Raw genomic sequence first — 10590 nt, 5'->3', positions numbered from 1 at the left:
AGTGGCTCATGCCTGTAATCCCAGCACTTTGGGAGTCCAAGGCAGGCTAGAAGCAGCCTGGACAGCATGGTGAAACCCTGTCTACAAAAAATATAAAAATTAGCTGGGCATGGTGGCACAGACCTGTAGTCCCAGCTACCCAGAGGACTGAGGTAGTTAGATTGCTTGAGCCTGGCCAGGAGGTCGATGGTGCAGTGAGCTGAGATCATGCCACTGCACTCCAGTCTGGGTGACAGAGCAAGACATCATTTCTTAAAAAAGAATCAAAAGTAAAATTATGCACACATGTTATACACTTACGTGTTTAAGTACATTGGTATTAAATATTTTTATTGTGATTACTTTTGGCTTCTGTCATCCACTTATTCTGGTGAATCAGAAAATTATTTTAATTGACACATGAGTTAAATGACACAATTTACTGCTCTGCTGCACAAGAATAGCTTTTAAATACAACAGCATTACAATTTATACAAGAATTTGAATTCAAACAAAAAATGAGGCTCAGTAAAAATTAAAATAACACATTTTTATCTATAACTTTTATATATGGAGTTAGATTGTCTAGGCTTAAATCTGACCTTCAGTGTTTACTAACTGTGACCTGGGACAAATTAGATTTAACTAAATTCTATGCCTCAGTTTCCTTGTCTATAAAATGGGAATATTGGGACCTTCCTCATAGAGTCATGAGGAGTAAATGAGAAACAGCATGTAATAGGCTGTAATAAGCCTCCAAACGTGTTTGGCACATACCAACAAACCAAATATTAGAGTTATCCTAATAGGAATCAGGAATTACTGTGAATTTCAGTGGAAGGCTTGGGTTAATTCCTCGACACTAGATGGCTTATATTCAATATAAGCTCCATGAGGGAGAGGAACAGAGTTACTTGGCATGAACCTTTGAGACAATATTTTAAGTAGACCGCTGAGAATCAGTTTAGTAGATGTTACATTGCTGAAAAAATTAAATTATTTTATAAGAATTTGGTGGGACTTCCAAAGTAACTATGGGTAGAATTTAGAATGAAGTGAAATCACCTTTTAGTAATTAAGAAATTTAAAATTGGTAAGAATTTTGTAAATAATCCCAATTTCCTCAATAGCAAATATTTGGGAATGACAGAAACAAGTACATGTTCTATTTAAATGTCACCATTTTCAACTTAAGACTTTCAGATCACAACTGTGTATTATCTTGCTTTTATAATATGTTTGGGATCATAAAATTAGAGTCTTCCAAGCAAACGTTGACAAAGTGCCCTTTTTCCAATGCCATTTTTCCCATTATTTTCCCCTCATTTCTGTTTCCACTCTCTACCTGTAAGCCATGAGTACATAATTAGTTAAGTACATAATTAGCCCTCTCTTTTGATATCTCAAATAACAAAGGGTAATATGCCAATAGTCACACCTATTATCGTCATTCTTTGTCTGCCTCCTTCAACAAATAAAAATCTTATATTTGTAGCAGTTTAAACATATACATTATCACATGTATAATTTTGTGATATCTTACATGCAATCTCTTACTCTCTCACTTCTTCCTGAGACAGCAATTAAGAAGATTTAAAAAAAAAAAAAGGAAAACCAGAATTTATGTGACGATACAAAAGCAATCAAAAGAAAGAGAACTTTGGCTAGGTGCCGTGGCTGACACCCATAATCCCAGCGCTTTGGGAGGCTGAGGCAGGCGGACCATTTGAGGTCAGGAGTTCGGGACCAAACTGGCCAACGTGGTGAAACCCCATCTCTAATAAAAACACACAAAAAAAGCCAGGCTCAGTGATTCATGCCCGTAATCCCAGCACTTTGGGAGGCTGAGGCGGGTGGATCATTTGGGGTTAGGAGTTCGAGACCAGCCTGGCTAACATGGTAAAACCTCAACTCTACTAAAAATACAAAAATTAGGGGGGCATGGTGGCACATGCCTATAATCTCAGCTACTTAGGAGGCTGAGACACAAGAATTGCTTGAACTCGGGAGGCACAGATTACAGTGAGTTGAGGTTGCGCCACTGCACTCCAACCTGGGTGACAGAGTCTCACTATGTCTCAAAAACAAAAACAAACAAAAAATTAGTCAGGTGTAGTGACAACACCTGTAATCCCAGCTACTCAGGAGGCTGAGGCACGAGAACTGCTTGAACCCAGGAGGCTGAGATTGCAGTGAGCCCAGATAGTGCCACTGCCCTCCAGCCTGGGTGACAGAGCAAGACTCTGTCTTGGAAAAAAAAAAAAAAGAAAGAGAATTTTATATTTAAAAATCCCTTCTCTAGAGTTGTGGCCAAAAGTAAAAAAAAAAAAAAAAAAATCCCTATGGCTAATGGAAGCTCCATTTATGCAAAATGTATTTCCTATTTCATCTAGAAAATCTAACATGGCTAACCGAAAAGCAGACTTAAAAATTTTTTTTTTTTTTTTTTAACAATACAAATTTCTTTTAAAACTTTGCTCAACTGCTAAAATAGGATAGGAATAATGTGTGCTTTTTAGTAGTCTGCATATCACAAATATGCTACTTCCTAACTAACTGAAAACAAAAAACAATAAGTGAATTAGACATGTCAGAATATTTCATATGTTACCAAGAGAACATTCTGCTCCTTATAGCAAGGAAAACTAAGTATGTGGGCTGAGCTTCCTATACCTGGATCCTGCAGTTCATCTACCAAGGCAGTTTCTATTCAAACACTCTAGAATCTTCAGCATTCATTTCTTTGAAAACTAAGGATTTTATATCTGGAGATCATAAGATATGAATTTTCTATTACTATTATAGCCATTATAGAAACTAATATGTAAATTTAACTCCAGCTATAATGAAATTATAAATTTGATTAAAAGATGGCCTTTCAACTTTATTAGTTCTTTTCCTTTTCAAATAAATTTCAGATATGAGTGCCTAAAAGGCAATATTATAGTTATGCTAGCAGCTATGTTACTTACATAAACCTTACCTATCCTTTTCCCTGAAATCAAAAGTTTCCCATTAAAAATAAACTTTAAAAAGCAGACCTTCCCAAATCTTCTTCCAAACTGATGACGGCTGCTTGCAGCTGATTTTGACTGACTGCTTCAAAAGACAGGCCCAGACGAGAGGACTCAGTGACGAATGGTGGCAGCCGTGCTTTGCTGGAGTGGCCTAACAAGTAGATAGTTGCCACAGTTTGAAATTCTGCTGAACAGCTTGCTGCTGCCCAGGACCATTCACTAGTCAACATTTTCAGATCCAGTTAACTGTTAAATTGAAAATCCTTGGGAGAATTTAGCATTACAAGAAAGACCACGGCCTGCGTGCATAACATCAAAGCATGATAAGAACTTGTTCCTGGCTAGGTGGGCTTAAGATACAGGCCATGTAAGCGAATATGGGAAGAGGAGGCAGGTAATATGTTTGAAACCAACAGTTAGGAGGAGGAAAAGTTAGTAGACAGATAAATGAATTAGTCTTGAAACCCATTACGATGTGTAGGCCATAACATAACCCTAGGGTTGTAGCTTTCATTACCTGAGCAAGACAGGGCATGGGAAGAATGAAACAAGCACATGACACTTGAGATATTATCAACAAAAATTTCCAGAGTTAGTTAACCTCAAATTTCTATCATGCATTTATTTAAGCTTTAGGGAAAATAATTCACTTACCAATTGCTGTTAAAATAAATAAAAGCGTGGCAACCGCTGATGTCCCATAAAACATGGTGCTGATATTACAAGCCAGGAGATTTGTGTCATTCTGTGTGTTGGGTACTAAAACTGGTGGTAGCAAAAAGCCAACTGCAGTTCCAAGCTGTAAAATACATAGTCCTGTTAATAGCTATTATCATTAGAGAAAAAAGTAAATGCTGGCAATTAACAGAATATAAAGAGGACAGCTAGGGTTTATTAAGGTGCTTTGTAAATTACTATGTTCTAATGTCTTTGTTGCAATCGTATTGTTAAAGGGAAATTGCTGACCAATATCTTTCCTATTCAAAAAACATTTACTGAGTTCCTACTACCTGAGTGATGCTGCTATAAAGCTGTGTGATATACAGTCCCTGCCCTGTAGATGCCTACAAAAGAAAGGGGAACAAGAATATACAAAATAAGGCTAAGATGACCTACAGAATGAGAGAAAATATTTGTAAATCATATATCTGATAAGGATATAGCTTCCAGAATATATAAAGAACTCTTACAATTCAACAACAAAAAAAGCAAATATCCCAATTTAAAAATGGGCAAAAGACCTGAATAGACATTTCTCCAAAGATATACATATGGCCAATAAGCATTCTAAAACATGCTCAAATCAAAACCATAATAAGATACCACTCCACACCAAGTAGCATGGCCATTATAATAATAGCAATAGAGATCTGCTGGCGAGTGGGATGCATGCCTTGCGAGAGGTGAGGTTGAAGCTGCCTCCGCCATCTTGGAGATGGGAGATGGGCAACGGCTGTGGTCCTTCAGCTAATGCAAACAACAAAATGGGCACACTAGTCACACCCGAGGGAGGCCACCATCACTGTTAACTGTTTGCCAAAGCTACAAAAGAAACGAGGTGTCCAACTGAGCGCGGTGACACTGAAAGCAGCTTCCCCTGCCTTCTGCGGCTGCGGAAGTGAAGTGCCAGAGGACCGGAAGGATGGTGCAGTCCTGCTCCGCCTATGGCTGCAAGAAACGCCAGGACCAGGACAAGGACAAGCCCGTTTCTTTCCACAAGTTTCCTCTTACTTGACCCAGTCTCTGTAAAGAATGGGAGGCAGCTGTCAGAAGAAAAAACTTTAAACCCACCAAGTACAGCAGTATTTGTTCAGAGCACTTTACTCCAGACTGCTTTAAGAGGGAGTGCACAAGAAGTTACCGAAAGAGAACGCTGTGCGCACAATATTTCTTTGTACTGAGCCACAGGACAAGAAAGATGATCTTCTGGAGCCACAAGAACAGCTTCCCCCACCTCCTTTACCGCCTCTTTCCCAGGTTGATGCTGCTATTGGATTACTAATGCCACCTCTTCAGACCCCTGTTAATCTCTCAGTCTTCTGTGACCACACTGTACTGTGGAGGATACAGTGCACCAGCGGAAAAGGATTCATCAGCTAGCACAGCAGGTTGAAAAACTCAGAAAAAAGCTCAAGACTGCACAGCAGCGATGCAGAAGGCAAGAACGGCAGCTTGAAAAATTAAAGGAGGTTGTTCAATTCCAGAAAAAGAAAGACGACGTATCAGAAAGAGGTGATGTGATTCTACCAAATGACTACTTTGAAATAGTCGAAGTACCAGCATAATAAAATGAAATGTGTATTGATTTCTTTTTTTTTTTTTTTTTTTAGAGACGGGGTTTCACCGTGTTGGCCAGGCTGGTCTCAAACTCCTGACCTCAGGTGATCCGCCCGCCTCGGCCTCCCAAAGTGCTGGGATTACAGGCGTGAGCCACCGCGCCCGGCCTAAATGTGTATTGATTTCTAATGGGACAATACCACATACCCTCTTTTGGCCTATAGAGGAGTTTCATTTAAAAAAAATAACACTTGTTATATAAAAACAGTTAAGAACATTTTTTAAAAACAGAATTCGATATATACTTTAAAATTATAAATATTTTGTTTGTAATTTCAAGTTTTTTACATTTTAACAAAATATTTTAAAAGTTATAAACTAACCTCAGAACTCTAAGTTGGTTTCAAGATTGGAGATTTTTGGGGTTTAGTATTTATAGAAATAATGTAAAAATAAAAAGTAAAAAGAATGAGAACAGTACAGTAAAAGGGTGATTTAAGTTTAAAACTTAAAATTAATACTGTTTTATTGAAAGAACTAGTTATATTTTAAATCAGAAGTATGGGTCAGATCATGGGACATTACTTCTCAGAATATATGTATATGTACATATTATTATGTGTAAAGTCACAAGGTTCATTACTTTCTGAATCAGTTATCAAGGATAAACTGGCAAGTCAGTACTTAAAAAGAAAAAAAGATTTGATTGTCTTCAGCAGAAAAGAGTCATTCCATATCTAATCAATAACTTTAGATTCTAAGAGTGGATTTTTTTTTAATGGGCTCCTATTTTTTCTCCTACTGTCTAGCTATTTAAAATTAGAAGTGTATTTTCAGTGGAAAAAACATTCTTCAATAAATAAAGTAAGGCACTGTTATCAGTGAAGTAATTAAAAAAAAAGTGTTGGCAAAAATGTGGAGAAATTGGAACCCTTACACACTGCTGGTGAGATTGTAAAATGGTACAGCCACTGCAGACAATAGTTTGGCAGTTTCTTAAGTTTAACACAGAATTACCACACGACCTAGCAATTCCACTCCTAAGTATGTGTCCCAAAAACTGAAAACAGAAATTCAAACAAATAATTATATGTGAATGTTCACAGCAGCCCTATTCACAATACCATAATAACCAAAAGGTGAAAATAACCCAAACATTTAATCAACAGATAAATAAACAAAATGTGGTATATCCATACAACAAAATATTATCCAGCTATTAAAAAGGAATGAAGTACTGATACAGTGCTACGACATGGATGAACTTTGCAAATAAGCTAAGTGAAAGAAACCAGACACAAAAGGTCATCTACTATATGATTCCATTTATATGAAATATCCAGAACCAGTCAATCCACAGAAGGAGAAGGCAGATTAGTAGTTGCCACAGGCTAGGGGAGGGGGCAATGGTGGGGAAGTGACTATTTAGTAGGTATTGGGTCTTCTTTGGGGTGGATAAAAATGTTTTGAAACTAGATAAAGTAACAGTTGCGGCCAGACACAGTGGCTCACGCCTGTAATCCCAGCACTTCGGGAAGCTGAGGCTGGTGGATCACCAGAGGTTGGGAGTTCAAGACCAGACTGACCAACATGGAGAAACCCCATCTCTACTAAAAATGCAAAATTAGCCAGGAGGGGTGGCACATGCCTGTAATCCCAGCTACTTGGGACGCTGAACCAGGAGAATCACTTGAACCTGGGAGGCGGAGGTTGCGGTGAGCCAAGATTGCGCCATTGCACTCCAGCCTGGGCAACAAGAACAAAACTCCTTCTCAAAAAAAAAAAGAAGTAACCATTGCACAACACTGTAAATGTACTAAATGCCACTGAATTGCGCACATTAAAATGGTTAGTTTTATGTTATGTGAATTTTACCTCAACTAAAAAAAATGGCTGAATATCATAATCACAACAAGAAATAAAATCAAAATATTAAAAGGTTCAATGGAGGAAGATACCATTTTTAGGAGGAAGGGCATAAGGAGGAAGAGCCCAAGAAAGGAGTGTTATCAAATACTTCATTTGCTCCCTTACAAAAAGCTAGATAGAATATAACTGGTAATTACAAGAGTGTGTTAATACAGAACTGTGATTGAGGCATAACGAGTGCCAAGACTGGGGAGACCACATAATTTATTGTCCAAACTAGAACTCTTCAGAATGAAATTGACTTCATTAGTAATTATACTAGACAAAAGGTGTACCACCTGGACTATCCCAGGCAAACTGGAACATATGATCAGGATAGCTTAGAGAGTACCACCTTATATAGAAATATTACTCAGCTATCAAAAATAATGAAGTAAAAGAAATGGGATTCAGAAAAAGTTCCTAGAGGAGCAAAGATCTGAATAAGAAATTGGAGTTGTCAAGTGAAGAAATACTCCAAGCCAAGAGGACATTACATACAAGGCCAGGAGGGAAAGAGCATGACCCTGGGAGAAACTGTAAGTATGGACAGTTCCACACAGAGCAGAGAAAGTATATGTCTGTGGGGGAAAGGGGTTGTGGAGACAGATAAAGGGGAAGGGCTCGAAGGAGGCAGATCTGGAGGGTCCCATATGTCATATTAGAGTGTTTTAATTTTATCCTCAGGACAATGGAAGCCACTGCAGGGGGTAAGGATGTGCCCTGAACAGATTCACATATTGTGAAAGGCCACACTGGATGAATGTGGAGAACAGAGGAAAGAGAGCAAGGGCTACAGATAGGGAGGACAGTTAGCAAGCTCTAGGTGAGAGCTGTAGGTGGCCCAAGCCATTAGTGGCATTAGAGATAAAGGGAAATGAGCAAGTAGAAAGCAATTTTGAGTGGTGTGTTCCCATGAGATATCCAAGAGATAGTTCCCATGAGACTATCTAGCTGGCTGCTATCTGTATGAGTCTGAAGCTCCTTCACTTATTCAACATAGTTTTATGGAGAGTAATAAATGCTGGTGATACAATTGTGTACATTCAGACCATATGCTTATTTTCATGAAACTTACAATCTAATGGTGGGAATAAGAGAAGAGTAATAGGTAACATAAAAACATGTAAACGATAACATGAGACAGTGATGAGTTCTATAAGGAGAATTAAAGTAAAATAATAATATAAGAGAGTGACTGGGCAACTCTAAATGTGATCAGGAAATGCCACTGAAAATTTAAAATGAACTTAAACTGAGAGATGTGTGACAAGAAGAATGTAATCATGGCCAGGCATGGTGGCTCACACCTATAATCCCAGCACTTTGGGAGGCAGAGGTGGGCAGATAGCTTGAGCTCAGGAGTTCAAGAGCAGCCTGGGCAACATGGAGAAACCCCATTTCTACCCAAAAAAAAAAAAAAAAAAACTTTAAGAAAATAGCTTCTGTCCAAACCTGCAAATGCAACCAACTCAAGTATCAGTCATAATTATTTTGGACATACAGACAACTACAGTTCAACCTACTTCTACTCCATCTTCTGTACTTTTAGATAAGAGAAATTACTATAAAGCAATAAGCATGTGGATTCTTGTGCCTCAGCCACCTGAGTAGCTGGGATTACAGGCATGCACCACCATGCCTGGCTAATTTTTGTGTATTTGGTTTTGCCATGTTGGCCAGGCTGGTCTCAAACTCCTGGACTCAAGTGATCTGCCTGCCTCAGCCACCCAAAGTGCTGAGGTTACAGGCATGAGCCACCACCTCCAGCCCAGAACTTTTAGTTAGCTGTCATTTATATGTGTCCCTTATGTGCTAGGCACTGTGCTAACTGCTAATATGTGAAACTAAAAAGGAGCTCTTCACAATGACCTCTCAAAATGGAAAAAATCTTCCCAGAATCCAATACCTTCCTTTCACAAAGAATACACTGGTGACAAAAATAATATCTACCCAAGTCTTGTTCATTACTGCATTGACAAGTTTTCTATGCTAGGCATATACAAGCCAATACAGTTAATTATTATTATTTTGAGACGGAGTCTCAGTCACCAAGCTGGAGCGCAGAGGTGCGATCTCTGCTCACTGCAACCTCCACCTCCCAGGTTCAAGTGATTCTCCTGCCTCAGCCTCCTGAGTAGCTGGAATTACAGGTGCCTTCGACCAAGCCCGGCTAAGTGAGCCACTGCGCCCAGCCAAGTTAATTATTTTATAGGTAATTTTCAAAGCAAGATGACAAGGTGGTTTGGAAAATTCTGTCCTTAAAAAGAAATGTATAACCTTTTTCAATCCAAGACTGCCTCCTGTTCTGCGACTTCATCTCCTCTTTCACAGACAGATACCTCCTGGGGCAGTTAGTTCATCCATACAGGCCATAGTTCTCACGGCCTATGACTTTTTCTGGTCTTTTAAGTATCCGACTTTCACCTACCACTCCAGTCCTTACCTGATTGCCCAGCACGGCGGTGGCACAAGCTGTGGACACTTCTTTGGGCCCAAACCACACTGAGGCGATGCGGGAGGGCAAGCCCAGGATGAACACCTGGGCCACGGAGCACAGGCACTGGCCCAACATGGTGACCCAGAAGAGATGCTGCTGCACACTGCCGCACTTGATCCAGGCGCCCAGGCAGTTGAGGCCGGAGCCCAGCAGGGCGGTGAGCCGAAGGCCTCTGGTGTCCAGTAGCCAGGTAGCCGGGAAGATGAGGGGCACGTAGGCCAGCATGTACACCATGGACAGCCAGTCGATGTGCAGCAAGGTGACACCGTAGAAGCCCTCGAAGACGTTGCTGATGATGCTGTACTGGATCCACTGAAAGGCGTTCACCAGCGAGTACAGGCTGAAGATCAGGAGCACCACGAAGCGCCGCGGGGAGAGCGCCGTCCGGGGCAGCGGGGCGCCCTCGGCCCCCGGGGTCTCCGCCCTCGCGCCCGCAGGCAGGAGCCGGGCCTGGGTCTCCTCTTCCGGGGCCAGCGGAGTCTGAGGCCCGCCCACGGCTCCCGAGGCGGCGGCGAGGCTGTCGCCAGGGGCCCCATTCACTGGGAGAGAACCCGCTTTGGGCCCGTTCTGTGGCTCCAGGCTCCCCTTCCCGGTGGGCGCGCCCCTTGGCAGCGGGAGGTATCCTTTCGCGTGTGGGTGTCCGGCCGCCACTGCCGCCCCCTCCTCATCGTCTGGACGCGCCATGTCCCCGGCTCCCCGGCGCCACCTCGCGCCCCCGCCCCCCTCCCCGGCTCCGCACCCTCGGCCCACAGCCCAAGGTCTTCCCGGGACCCCACCTCCACCCCCTCGGCCCACCGCTCTTTCCCCGGTGGCGCGCGCCGCGAACCGCAATCCGCGCCACCGCGTGAACAGATGAAGGCGTCCCAGTCCGCGCCGCGCGGCGGTCACCCCTCGTCTGGTCCCGCCCCT

The 10590-nt window shown here is 41.6% G+C and overlaps 1 protein-coding gene and 1 pseudogene across 1 annotated transcript in view; one reads left to right on the top strand and one right to left on the bottom strand.

The window, feature by feature from the left end:
- FLVCR1 (FLVCR heme transporter 1) overlaps positions 1 to 10590 on the bottom strand; it is a 34198-nt gene extending 23608 nt beyond the window's left edge. The window contains exons 1-2 of the mRNA XM_032289187.1: positions 9628 to 10590; positions 3651 to 3795 (exon numbers count right to left, since the gene is read on the bottom strand). Of these exons, the coding sequence (XP_032145078.1) occupies positions 3651 to 3795; positions 9628 to 10365 (883 nt within the window). The 5' untranslated portion in view covers positions 10366 to 10590. The remainder of the gene's footprint in view (positions 1 to 3650; positions 3796 to 9627) is intronic.
- Positions 4383 to 5331, top strand: LOC116558914 (annotated as a pseudogene).

This window comes from Sapajus apella, unplaced genomic scaffold (assembly GCF_009761245.1).
Source record: "Sapajus apella isolate SASKATOON/1434 unplaced genomic scaffold, GSC_monkey_1.0 scaffold22, whole genome shotgun sequence".
NCBI classification, from domain to species: Eukaryota; Metazoa; Chordata; class Mammalia; order Primates; family Cebidae; genus Sapajus; species Sapajus apella.
The sequence above is the reverse complement of the archived record's forward strand: the minus strand, read 5'-3'. Positions and strand labels throughout refer to the sequence as shown.